We start from the raw sequence: 13,405 nt of genomic DNA on the forward strand, positions 1-13,405 counted from the left end.
CTTTCAAGCAATGGCTAGGGCACATTGAATAGCAAAATCAAAATAAAGAGCTTGTTTGAGAACTAAATTGTTTTCTTATGATAGTGTTGCATCTAAAGCCCTCGGTACATTTGCTTAAGATGTTAAGCATGCTTTATCCCAATATAGTGTGTGCTGTATTCTTGGCTTTGTTTTGCAGATATTGTATAGCCTTTCATACAATGATTTTTTTTTAAATCAGCCAAAGCTCTTTTTGCCTATGCTCTTATTACAGATTGTCATACATACATGTATGGATAGGCATCTAACTGGTTAAATACTGAAACAAAAGCAGCAAAAATTAAGCAACTGTATGAAAGGCAAATTAATTGAAAAAAGAGAGAGGGAAGTGATTGGCGGTGGTGGGGCAGGGGAGAGGGGGAAGGAGCCCCAAAGAAAGCAGGAAGAGCCTATGTCTCTGCTGCCTTATACCATGCGTAGTTATATGGCAGCTTTAGAGAGCAAGACACAGAGACACAAATAGGAAGTTACCATTCCCATTGGCACCTATCCTACTCTGCACAGGTGGGAATCACTACCTTTAACCCAAGGTAGAGGAGTGATACAGTTACAAGTGCCCTCATTTGTTCTCCTTTGTATTACAGCATTCCTCACTGCTACATGATTTTAGAACACTAAAATGAGTGCAGTATACTGTACCCTCAAACCACTCATCATACCGTTAGGCAAAAAGAGTCAGATTATTTAAACATAATTAATCATTTAGTCATGGAGAATACAAGTGACTCCTGTGTGTCAAAATCAAGTCTAAATGTCTGAGAATGTCTTCCCTACAGAGTTCATTCAAGTTACAGCTTGAGTGTTGTCCTACATGCATCTTCCATTTTCACCCAGGGTATACCACTAACCACTGCTACTGACCACACAGAAAAGCCTCTGACCCCTTTTTGGATACATTTTAAGCTAAGACTAGCTCACCCAGCTGTGGGTTTAGGTTAGCACACAGACCCACAGAATATGCTCCAAATGTACACACAAGTGCAGAAACCATAACACATTAATAAGGGGAGGATCGTGGGCGACTGGTGCCTCCCAAGTCTGGGGGGTACCAGATTTCCGACTGGGGGTGGGGGGGAGAAGAGGAGGTCCCCCAGCAACTGATCGCCAAGCCAGTGCTGGTGCTTTCAGGAAGTGCACAGCCAATCTCAGGGGGTGTACATGCACCTGCGTGTACTGTCTATGCGTTGCCAACGGGGAGGATTATTTAGTATTTAATAACCTGGCCAGATTGTTCAAGTACTATGTAAATGTTACTGTATTTAAACTGGTAGAAAGCCTACCTATATGGAATGTGACAGGTTTTCATTTTTGCTTGGTTTGGGGGTTAGGCTTCCATTATGGGGTGTGCAGCATGTCAAAGCCATTTAAAATACATACTTCAAACAAAACACATTCTGAAAAATTCCAATGCAAGAAAACTGTTTTGTTTGAACACAGCATCTTACAACTTTTTAAAAAATTATTCTATTTATGCAACAGCAATTCTTGACTCAGGAAAGGAATTCACGATGAACATGGCATGAAAATAACTAAGACTGATCTTATAAAACCAAGTAATATAGATTAGGATGTTTTATTTTTAAATTTCTGCATTAAAAATGTGGAAACCAAGAAACAGAACATTGACAAAGGCTACCCCTCTGATACAAATTAATTTTCTGGTGTAGAGTCTGCTAGGCATAGGCATTTAAAAAAATAATTTTACAACATTTCCTTTTTTTTTATTTTTTATTTTTTTGTTTTGTTTTTTTTTTACGTATATTCTCCCAGTCCTCAGAATCTCAACTAGACTTGGATAATTTTGAAAGACAAAAGGTGCAGTGTTTGCTTTAAATGAATTCTGCCAAGTCTACACGGATGATTAAGAGTTGACTTTAAGGCCTCGAACCTTTATACACCAATCATATACACTTTAAGTCCTTTAGCTCGAGTCCTGGCAGCAGCCCAGCCCAACCCAACTTTGGAAGCTCTCCTGAAGTTTGGGGCACGAGATCAGCCCCACCCCTGCTCACTTCCCAGTGCCACTCTTTCTGCAGTGTGTTTGGAACTTATGAGGCACCACAGATCACCAGCTCCTGCACTAGTATCAGCAACCCCACAGTTCCCTGGTTCTTGACTTCCTCTCCAACAGCCCATAGGCAGAGACAAGAAACCTGGAGATCAATACCTGGAAGGGCTCTATAAGACAACGTGGAATACATCTTGCCACTATGCTCAAGTGTTAAACATCACAATATGGATGGTTTTGGCACAGGCTGCGGGATATGATACAGATGGGAAAGGGCATCTCACATAGCTCAGGCTTCTTGTGGGTGACCTCAGTGTTGACTCTAAATATCAGTGCAAACATCCTCTTCATGACACACTCGCACTAAAATGGCACAAATACCCCACAGATCTTACAGATCACACTTTAGGGTCTTCTTTCAAAGTCAGCCATACTGGTCTGAGGCATGCTACCTGAAAAGGTCCAGCCCCAAGACGCAAACATGCACACACTCCTCTCCATAGCTGCTTTGCCACAGGCCATACCACTCTCTGTTCCTTCTGTGTAACACAGCAGATTCCTAAAATATTTAAAAAATAAGAATACCTTTAAATAAAGTGTTTTAAAATCTCAAACTTGTTTTGGTATAAACCATTTACCCAATGGCTAAAATTACAATACTGGTGATCTCCATATGATCTGTCAGTGAGGGTAATGGATGTCAAATATACACTGCAGGAAGACACTATGCCAAAAGTGGGAAAAGAAACCCCAACATTTTTTAAAGGCTGCATTTTCTGGCATAGATTTACATTCACTCGTCACAATATTTTAGTTTACTCAATTCTGAGGAATCTAAACAACAGATCTCTACTGCTACTATGAACTTAGGGACAAATTCTGCTCCCAATGGCATCAATAGCAAAGACTTTAGTAAATTCAGCAGTAATAAGACTGCACCCTTTATGAGGCTTTCCTCTTCCCACCCAGCCATATGAGCAACAGGCCCATAAGATCTCATTTCCAACCTTTCCTATACCATGATAACATGAAAAATAAAACCAGTCCACTTCCAGCTGAAATTTCCCCCATTCTTAGGGCATACTTCAAGGCCATTAATTGGCTTTCCTACAGCCTTCAACTGACATCTGGCCAGGAGGACCCTGGTCTTAACAACACACATATCTTAATGTGTACACAGACAAGAAGCTGCTCTTTCAGTTAGAAAAGAAATTAATTCTGTCACAGAATGCATCCTATAAAAGATATGTAATAAAGTAGTAATACCCATAAAATAGCTATTACTAAAGCAAAGCTTTTGTCAATAAGCCTCCAGAACTTTAAATGAAGAGAATGGCTTCACAAAATGGTAGTCTAGATTTCCACAGTGTGGACACTGTTGGACATTGCTGTACTCTGAGAAATACTGCATCCCAATCCGTACATCAATGACTGGCTTTCCGCAGTGCTTACAGTTCAGTCGAGCCTGTAAAAGAGCAGAGAAATACTTCTGAAACAAGTAACTACACCACAGAAAAATAAGTTATTTTACACAGTTCATTCCTCTTTCATAAAAGGAAATCAGGCTTCTATCAGGAGCTATATCTAATATTATTTGATGGTGAAGACAACTGCTTAGAATAGTAAACTCCATTAATTGGGACATCTCCATGTGATTTTGGATCCACTCCTGTAAAGCACTGGGTAGTTTCAGCTACCTTTTAAGCACTCTTCAAGACTGAGCCCTTAGAGAACATCTTCACAGCACCACGCAGATAGATTGCTCAGAACTGGCTCAGCAGACCTGCATTTAGTGCAGTGTGTGTCTGGGCTAATATGGCTGTAACAGCTTCCAAAATGCAACTGGCTTGTTCAAAGCTGCCTCTGATATCTCTGTGCTGTACCATGTAAATATAATCAAAGAGATAACCCACATGATCCTGATGGTAGCCAATTACTATGCATAAAACTCCAAAAATTACTTCAAAATCCCCTTCTATTAAGAAAAACAAAAAACAAACAAAAAACAAACAAAAAAACAACTTCTCTCCAAATGCACTCAGAGTTCCCCTTTGTCAGGCTGCCATAGCATGAGTGTCCACGTTTCTGGCAGACTCATTATCATGTAAAATTTGAGAAACCTATATTACTTAGGGAATTTTATGCTGCATGCAATTCATAGGAAAGCTACACCAAGCCTCTTGCCAGAGGCGGGGAAATGTTCATTTTTTGATTTTTTAGTAAGTCCTAAAGCTTGGTAAAAAGTATAATGAGGCGATCAAAGCAACTGGGGGAAAAAAAAAACTTCAGCTAATCAATAGCTTTCTAGTTAATCTCATCAATGGCCATCTAGTATGTCATCCCAACTAAATACGGTACATTCTAGAGAGGTCTCCAAATAGTACTAGAGTCCCCAGCATAAGCAGTATGTATATTTTAGCAATATAATACTCGAATTTGTAAGTTAACATTTTGGCAAGTCTAAAAACAAAAGCAAATGGCATATTTGCTTGTATGTACCTATACAGACTTGATTAATCAACTTGAAGTCACTTCCAAAGCCCTTAGTACACATCATGAGAGTTATTTTTATATGAAAACTAAGCACAGTAGTGTCTTCAGCTGCTAAGAAATTAAGGGGAGTTAAGTTCTTACTTGACATATATGCAAAATACCAACTTTAAATGCAAAAATACTGATTTTTATATTGATTATATTCCTAAACTAGACCTATGTACTTCACATTATTATTCCTGTCTATATACCTTAACTCTGAAAAGACACTAAAGAAAAGAAAAACAAACAATTTTTAAGTCCTTGCAACATAATTCTTAATCTACAGATTCTTACTGTGATGCTATTTAGGTTTATATTTAAACATAATCTTAGTATGCAGCACATCAACATTTTAATCTTTATGGATTAACAATTTTAAAGGTTACCATATTTCAGTAGCATGATAAGGTATTATACAATGTATTGTATCTTAAAATCTTTTTCAGATTTTGAAAACTTATGTATGGGCTAGATATTATTATAGTATAAAAGCATTTTTAAAAATCCAATTTACATAGGCCCTACTTTAATTGGATAGATCCGTGAGGCAATTAAAAAGTGTCAGGATGAGAACAGCTAGAACTATTGCTGAATAGAACAGATAGCTAGGCAAAATAAGTGGGTTTAAGGAAGATATTGGGCTGTGAAAAATCAGGCCACCTGATGTACAAGGCAGCAGGCTGCTAGAACCATAGCAAACAAGGTGGAGGGGGTTTGGGAGAAGACAGATATAAGAACAGAGGAAACATGAGGCAGAGCATAGAAGGAAAGAGGACTGACATGTAGGTAGGGTCCAAAATGCACAATAAAGCCCTAAACACAATTTAATGGATACTTTGGAACTTCTACCACAGGTCTAGAGCAACAATGACTGCTCAAAGTGTCAGATTCATTAGATCTTTACTTGGAAAAAATATTTAATAGTTTAAATTATACATTGTTTATTATATGTTATATGTATATATTAAAATTGTTTATTATAATCGGGGCTGGACTCGATGATCCTCTGGGGTCCCTTCCAGCCCGAATGTCAATGAAATTCAAGTAAAAGAGCATTAGTATAGATTTACGTATAAATAAATGAATAGATAAATCAGTCTCATCTTCTCTGCTAGGACACCAAAGATCCTAAAGCAGGGGTAGGCAATGGTTTTTTGGCCAGAGTGCCGAAAAAACCACAATGTCTACTTTGTAAGGTGCTGGAGTGCTGGCATGTCACAAAAACAAAACTGGGGTGGAGAGAGTACATGGCAGGATGAGCTGGGTATTTAATACTATTAATAATCATCATTAATGTTGCTTTTTTGGTTTTGATTTTTACTTTTTTAACACAGTAAATAGAGAGCTGGTGTCAGGCGGGGAGTGGGGGCTGCCCCAGGGCTCCGATACTCGGGCCAGTGTGGGGCCCAGCAGCACTGGAGGTGGGGCCCAGCTGGCCTGCGCAGCTCCGCAGGGATGGGTGCAGCCACCCTACCCACAAAGGGAGGCTGCCTGGCTAGGGCAGGACGCTGTGCTCAGGGGGCTCCTGCTTGGTCTGTGTGTGCACCAGGTACAGTGGAAGTGGGAGCTGCAGCCACAGGCTGTTCCCTGGGATCTGGGAACAGCTGCCACAGCCAGTGCTCAGGGCCAAGCCAGCCGGGAGCCTGCAGCACAGCATCTCTGTGCAGTGCCTACCCTAGCCCTGGCCCCTTGAAGGGAGTTGCAGGTAGGCAAGGCCAGGACCTGAGTGGGCTGAGGCAGCCACGGTGGCTGTTCCCAGGCTCCAGGGGGCTCCCGTGGCCAGGCCCCTGCACCAGGGATGGCTCTGCCCTGCCTGCGCTGTGCCCAGCATGCAGAGAGGCTGATCCCAGAGGGGGAAACCCCCTGAGCCCAGCATCCTGCCCCAGCCAGGCAGCATCCCCATGTTCGCAGGGTGGCTGCGACCCATCCCTGAGGAGCTGCACAGGCCAGGCCAGCCCCACCATGGGTGCTGCTAGGCATCCCCGCCTGCCCACCCACCACAGCTCAAGCCCTCAGAGCCCTGGGGCAGCTCCCACCTTCCTAAGGGACCAACCAGGCTGGCTTGCCTGCAGCGCCTCCTCCCACGCTGCCCAGACCCTGTCCCAACTGCCCGGCCCCAGGACTCAACACCTCAATGCTGCCCTGGGTGGGACAGGGTGTCTGCCTGCCTGGGCAGCTCCCTCGAGGGGCCAGCCGAGCTGGAGGGCTGGAGGGTGCAACCTGGACGCATGGGGTGGGGGCAGTAGAGCACAGACTAGAACCCTGCCTGCGTTCTTCTGGCTCCACCCCGGTGCCTGCCATGGTGCTGTGACTTGTGGCTGCACAGGAGAGCCCGGAGAAACAACTTAAAAAAAAAAAACAAAAAAAAAAACCCCCAGCTTCTTTGCGTGCCTTCTGGCATGCCAAGAAAAATGTCTCTGCGTGCCACTAATGGCATGTGTGCCAGGGGTTGCCGACCCCTGTCCTAAGGCATTCTCTGATGGAAAGTACATGTATAAGTCACCTTGGTCAAGTTTCCCTCCTCCAACGCCCCTTAACCTCCTTACATCGGCCAGCTTGTTAGCTTCCATTCTTACAGTGGCTATATTATAATAATGCTGCTTATATAGTTCATGAAGTGCTCTGGGATTTTTTGGAACAAGGTACTAAATTATTTAGCTGAGAAGTAGAAAATCAGTTCAGAATTAATTTACAAAGCAACTCTTAACTCTGCCCCTTTGGGTACATGCCCACATGTATATGGAAATTTTAAGTTAAATATAAAGGAAGTTAATGCATATTTCCATGATGAGCGGACAGTCTCTTCTCATCATGCAAAGGTCTTCAGAGCAGGGACTGTCCCCTTTCATGTTTTACGTAGAGCCAAGAATTTGTGGTACTTAGCATTAATAACATCTAGAAGCTGGTAAGTTTTATAAAGTGAGCGCACAAGCAAAGTAATTAAATATTGAATGAAAAAAATCTATTCTTTTCTTCCATTGTGATGAAACCAGTCTATGTATCATTGGATATGAATGCAATAGAGCTACATATTGAACTGAAAGGACCTATTTTGTTCTATTTTCTTTTCTGTTTAAATAACATTTCCATTGAGCCCCTCCACTCACACTGGCAGCTCAATGCAACTTGCATACAATTTATCTCACCCTTAATATATACTTAAGCAATATGCCAATGAGCTACTGCCAATGTGACAATTTTGAAAAACCTCTTGAGGCTTGATGCTGTGAACTGCAAAACAGTCTCATCAATTATCAATCGCATGTTAATCTGCAACAACATGGCATGAGACAAACAAACTGGGCTGCTGTTATACATATCAAAAAGAAGTTCTTTCAAAATGTGATATTATTTCAAATAGACACACGCTTTCCAAAGTTAAACAAAAAGGAGTGAGGGGGAGCTCCTTTAAGACTTTCCATTAACTCTACCTTGCTGCTATGACTATCCCTTGATAAAGACGTATTTAGAGACTTTTAGTTGTCTAAACTAACTTGACACTGCTTGCAGTAACTAATAGAGTGTTATTAAGATACTATTAAAGTCAAAGATAATATTAAAGTAAACACTAATGCAAAAACTAGAGGTGCATGAGATACTCTGTAGTGCTCATTCAATCTGAGTATTAGGGGTTAATAATTTTTAAATAAATAAAATTCTATAAACTAACAGCTCCCCAATTTTTAAGTTCTATTATTATACACCTCAATGCTTTATAATTTCACCATTTAAAACTATGAAGGACCATTACAGTATTAGTCTGACATCCTAAATAACACTGGCTTGTGCTTGTAGGCCATTTGTTTTTTTGGAGGAAGAGGAAGGAGGGAAAATATAAAACACCCATCAGTTTCACTTACCAGTTGGAACTTCACCTTGCAAGCCTTGTTATGCATAATACTGACCTGACAACAGGGAGAAGCTGCCAGAATATCGTAAGTATACATAGTTCCCAGCTGGTGCCAACTTCCATCCCATCGGGACTTGCACTTAATGCAGATGATTTTGTGAACTCCTTCTAAGCAGTCTACACAAACAGCATAAAGGTGCATAAGCCTTCCTGTGGACAGGAAACACATTTCTTAAGGAAAGGACATATTGTCAAAAGATCAAAACAGACATTTCCTTTAACATGCTATTTGCTGTTTGTTGCAATACAAATCATACCTTATTAAAAAATGCTTCTCTAGTAAATTTAATAGAGCTTGGCCCAAAGCATATTCTACAAAGATCAAAAAACCCCTTCACAAAAAAAATCCCAATAAAACAGCCCCAGGGATGTCAGATCCTTAATCCGCTCTTCACTGAAAGTTATTAACACAATATCAAATGATGGAAAGAATAGTCACAGCAAACAGTATACTCAACTATGCTCCAAAAATAATATTTTGCCCTTCCTCGGTTCCCACCTCAAGAAGGAAATGTTATAACTGGCCAGTTCAATCTTCAGATATTCATCTTACCATGTTCTTCTATGAAGGAGGGAGAAGTAAGGACCTGACATTGCTAACATGAAGAACAAGCAAAATAGAAGAGAGCAAAACTGAAAATTTTGGTTTTGTTCACCAGTTCACTTTAAGGTAGGTGTATTTAAGGTGTGAGTAAATAATCTTTAATACATATTATGTTTTCAGATTTATACATTTATGCACACTGCTGACTCAATACATTCTACCTTATTTTAACTTTAAAGAATCTCCCTACCCTCCAATCATATTCTGAATTCTTATCACCCTGTCGGGTGAATTCCCATGAAGCCAAGCAGTTCAGACCTCATAACTGAATAGTTAAGCCATAAAAACTTTTATACGATTCTTACTAAAGACTTGTTCCAATAAGCAAAATCCAGATCAAAATATAAAAAACTCCACATACATTTCTGGTATTCAGTGTTTTGATCTGACGTCTAGTTTAATAGCCAATGCTCCATTCTCTGTGCCTACATGCTATATAAATAAAAAATTAGCACCACATTTTTCATGACTGGTATGCAAGACAATGTAAAATTAATACAATTACAAATATCAGCTACAAAAGAATTGCGGGTTGTGCTTACGCGCTTTTCACGACAGTCTATGATCTTAAGCAAGAAGGAGTTGGATGTATGCATAATTCATACAATCGATATGTATGTAGCAGCCACTTTGAAAACTCAGTTAACATATCCAAAATGCAGAGAAGCCAAAAAAATCTGATCAGTCTACCACAGTTAAATTAATATTTTTGAAGCAACCTTCTTAGAGATAGAGAACAAAACCCTCTGAAAACCAATTAAACTCCCAATTATTTTTAACTACGAACACTTAAAACAATAGTTATTTCAAATTAGCAAAAGCATTCCCCATCCAAGAAAGTGTTTACATCTCATAGCCTAAGTGAACACCTGAAATTAGTCTTCAAATAATTCCATGCATTTATAAAGCTTTGTGCATAACAATATTATTTTTTTCTCAGAAAGTAACTTTGGACATATTAGCTGCTGCTCCAAAGCAGAAATACTTCATTACTTCACTCTCCACTAACCATCTGACATTCCTCATCAAAAATATAACACCAAACACCTGACCTCCAACATACCCACTGAAAAAGAAACAATTATTATTTGTTTAATCCACAAAGAAACCACTACCGTAAAAACAATGTTTACCTACAATTCTAAATATCCACTAAAAAAAAAAAAGGAAAAAAGAAGGAGGAGGAAAAAAAGCAATGAATTATGTAGATTCTGTCTTCTGAGCCAGGATTTCCACAAATTTACCAAACACCTGGAATGGAAAGTAATATTATTTTTTTAAAGAAATAGTTATGTTAGGCAGAGTTTCAAACTATCCTTAGTAAGTGACAATACATTCACTGTTGCCAAAACACAGTACTGGCAAAAGCACAACCACACTGTGCACCTTTCTCCAAAATAGCAATAAGCATTTTGATTTGTAACATCACCTCATTAGAGTTTATTTCATTTACTGATTTTGTCAGATTTATGCGCCACACTTGTTAGATCAGGGAAATTATATACACTGGAGCCAACTCAATCTGGTAAATCCATCAAAACTAAAAGGTGACTTCATTATCATGTACATGTAACAAGGAGAAAATACTGGTTTATGGTAGCTTATGTTATGAACCTTAGTTCATTTGCCTTTTATCTGTCGCTAGTTTTCCTCTGAAGTACAGTAGGTATTATAAAAACAATATTGTTAGCATAGACGTGGCTTTGTGACTTAAATGCAAAAGTCTTAAATACACCTCGTTATCTGTTAAATAAAAAGGATCTTAGATAAAAGAGTATTATGACTAAGTGTGGGATATAACAAGCTATAAATGAGAAAACAGCACATATAGCCACCCAAGAAGTGGCATGCTTGACTCCCACAGTACCTATTTAACTTCAAATCCCTATTCTGTGCTACAACAATAAACTTAACTTTCAAGTCCAAATGCATGATTTTGTCTCAGGCTCAGAGCAAACAAACCAGTGTGCATAAACTACAACACATACTGGCTAAAAACCTTTACATACTGCACTAGAACCCTAAAGGCAAATTCCTTACTTGTAAAAAAATAATACTAAATGCCAAACACAGAAGCAACAAAGTAAATCAGTGTTTAGACCTTTTCTTTCTAAATATTCTTTCAGATTTCAACCAGAGTCACATGAACGTGAATTTAGGTTTACATAATTACTTTAAAAACACTGCCCGGGGAGACATCTGAAATGCACAGAAAGCATTTCCATCTTTTAATGAGAGATCACACACAACGGACAGACAACCTGTACCTTGAAGGTGACAGGGAACATCATATTCAATTTCATCATGTCTCGATGGACTAAGAAACAGGGTTCCATCCACAAGTGGGAACTGTTCAAACACTGGCAATGTTCTGTGGCACAGCGCACAGTTTACAACATTTCTGTGGCTGGCACTAAGTGCTGCGAGAATAAACTTCCGAAGGTCCTCTCCTTGACCCACTTGGGCATCATCTTCCATCCGAACATGGAAAGTATTCAACTTATGTCTTGGGATATGAGTGAGAAGTTCAGATAGATCAAGCCTCCTCAAAAATTGCACAGGCGCATCAAAATGTCCTGACCTATGTGCTTGCAGCCCAGCTGCCCCATAATCAAAATGGGCATTTCTGAACATCCCACCACCAGCCATATTCTTCTTGTGTGGTTCCAGGTGAATGGCGTTTTTTAAAAATTCTCCTAAATAGCGTGAAGAACGGGGACCACTGAAATGTGCAGGGGCAAGAATGGAGTAGCCTGTAGGAGGGGACTGGCCAGGAGAGCCACAGGGAGAACGAACAGCATAGCCTCCACTAACTACACCTTTCTCTTGAGAGTTCTGTCTGTCCATCGAATGTCTTCGCTGAATATCATGACTTAAACCTTTCTGTGGCTTGTTAGTAGGCCTGCCCTTTTTAGCATCTTCTGCAGACTCTCCCACGGACCTTCCTGTGCTCTTCTCCGCCACAGACTTTTTCTTCTTGTCATCCTGCATGCGTTTCACTTGGTACCAATCAGTATCTTTCTTTAAGTGGCCCTGTCCACATCGGCAGGAGCAAAAGCGAAAAGCAAGATCATATCCTTTCTTTGTCCACATGTTCTGGCGACACTGCTTTTCATTCCAACTCCTTGCTCTGCCAATACAATTAAACTGGACAAGAATGCTGCTTTCCCACTCATAAAAACACTGAAGGTGCATCCAGGTGCTGTAAGGGCAATGTTCATTGTTGCATATAACCTTCTGGTAGTCATCCTTTTCAAGGTCAACAGGCCTTCCAAAACTACATATCAGTGGAGTAGCACAAGGTGCTTCTGTGGAACATAAAACAAATATATTAACAATAAACTTACCCTCTGTGCAATTCGTTATTTGCATATTTGTTACTTGTGTGTGTATATCACTCGGCAGGACAAGGCCTGTTACTTAATGTTCACTTTACTTTCATGCCTAAGAGCACTAATCATGGGCTAAGATTATGCTAGCTGCAAAAACAGAACAAAGATGGCCCTTGACCCAAAGAGCTTATAAATACAAGATGAGAGATAAGATGCAAATAGAAGCACAAGAAAACAATGATAACATGGTAAATGTTAGTCAGTCATGAAAGCAGGCCCTGGCACACCTGTTGTCATGAATCTGTAGGCACAATACCAAAGGAAACATTTCAAGAAGGATTTGGAGAGGAACAAATAAGGCAGATGCTATGGGGAATGACTCCGTGGCATGCAGGGCAGCACAGGAGAAAACACAAGGGTATTCATTTTTCCAATAAGTGTGTAAGCAATGGAGGCTGGCTTCAGGGCTGATTAGAGGTGGAAACTGACCCTCTGGTAATTAACGAGAGATGACAAGGTAGAGATAAGCTGGGAAGGGCTTCTGAAAAATAAGCAGCTTATATTTGTGAGGAGTGAAAGCAGATGCTAGGGCAGGTTCTCAGACAAGTAAAAAAGCCACCATAATTTCCAATTTATCTACCCTCAAGGTTTTACAAACTGATAGACTTCAGCAAAGGATCAGAAACTAGTGATCATGCAAAGTCCTTGCAGGATCAGATCCTAAACATCTGTGTAACTGGATGCTTGCAGTGTCCCATTCAACTATTCAAGGCAGGGCAGGGAGGGAAGGTATGCAAAAAATGGGGGGGGAAAAGCTGCTACCCACCTCTACAGGCAATAGTCTCCAAACTATGTCAATCATTTACCACTCTGTTCTCTGTGCCAACAAGGGTGGAAATTACAGTGGGATTCTCTCCTACAGAGACCTTTCTATCAAGAACTGGACTAATACATTTTCCCCACTTTTTTTTTTTTTT

General features: G+C 40.2%; 1 protein-coding gene across 1 annotated transcript in view; it reads right to left on the reverse strand.

Moving 5' to 3' along the window:
- Positions 1 to 1,790: 1,790 nt before the first annotated feature.
- HECA (hdc homolog, cell cycle regulator) overlaps positions 1,791 to 13,405 on the reverse strand; it is a 36,013-nt gene continuing 24,398 nt past the window's right edge. Inside the window, exons 3-5 of the mRNA XM_019526750.1 lie at positions 11,364 to 12,509; positions 8,488 to 8,642; positions 1,791 to 3,512 (exon numbers count right to left, since the gene is read on the reverse strand). Coding sequence (XP_019382295.1) covers positions 3,348 to 3,512; positions 8,488 to 8,642; positions 11,364 to 12,509 — 1,466 coding nt within the window. The 3' untranslated portion in view covers positions 1,791 to 3,347. The remainder of the gene's footprint in view (positions 3,513 to 8,487; positions 8,643 to 11,363; positions 12,510 to 13,405) is intronic.

Source organism: Gavialis gangeticus, unplaced genomic scaffold, assembly GCF_001723915.1.
Source record: "Gavialis gangeticus isolate Ggan-Ray unplaced genomic scaffold, GavGan_comp1, whole genome shotgun sequence".
Taxonomy (NCBI): Eukaryota; Metazoa; Chordata; order Crocodylia; family Gavialidae; genus Gavialis; species Gavialis gangeticus.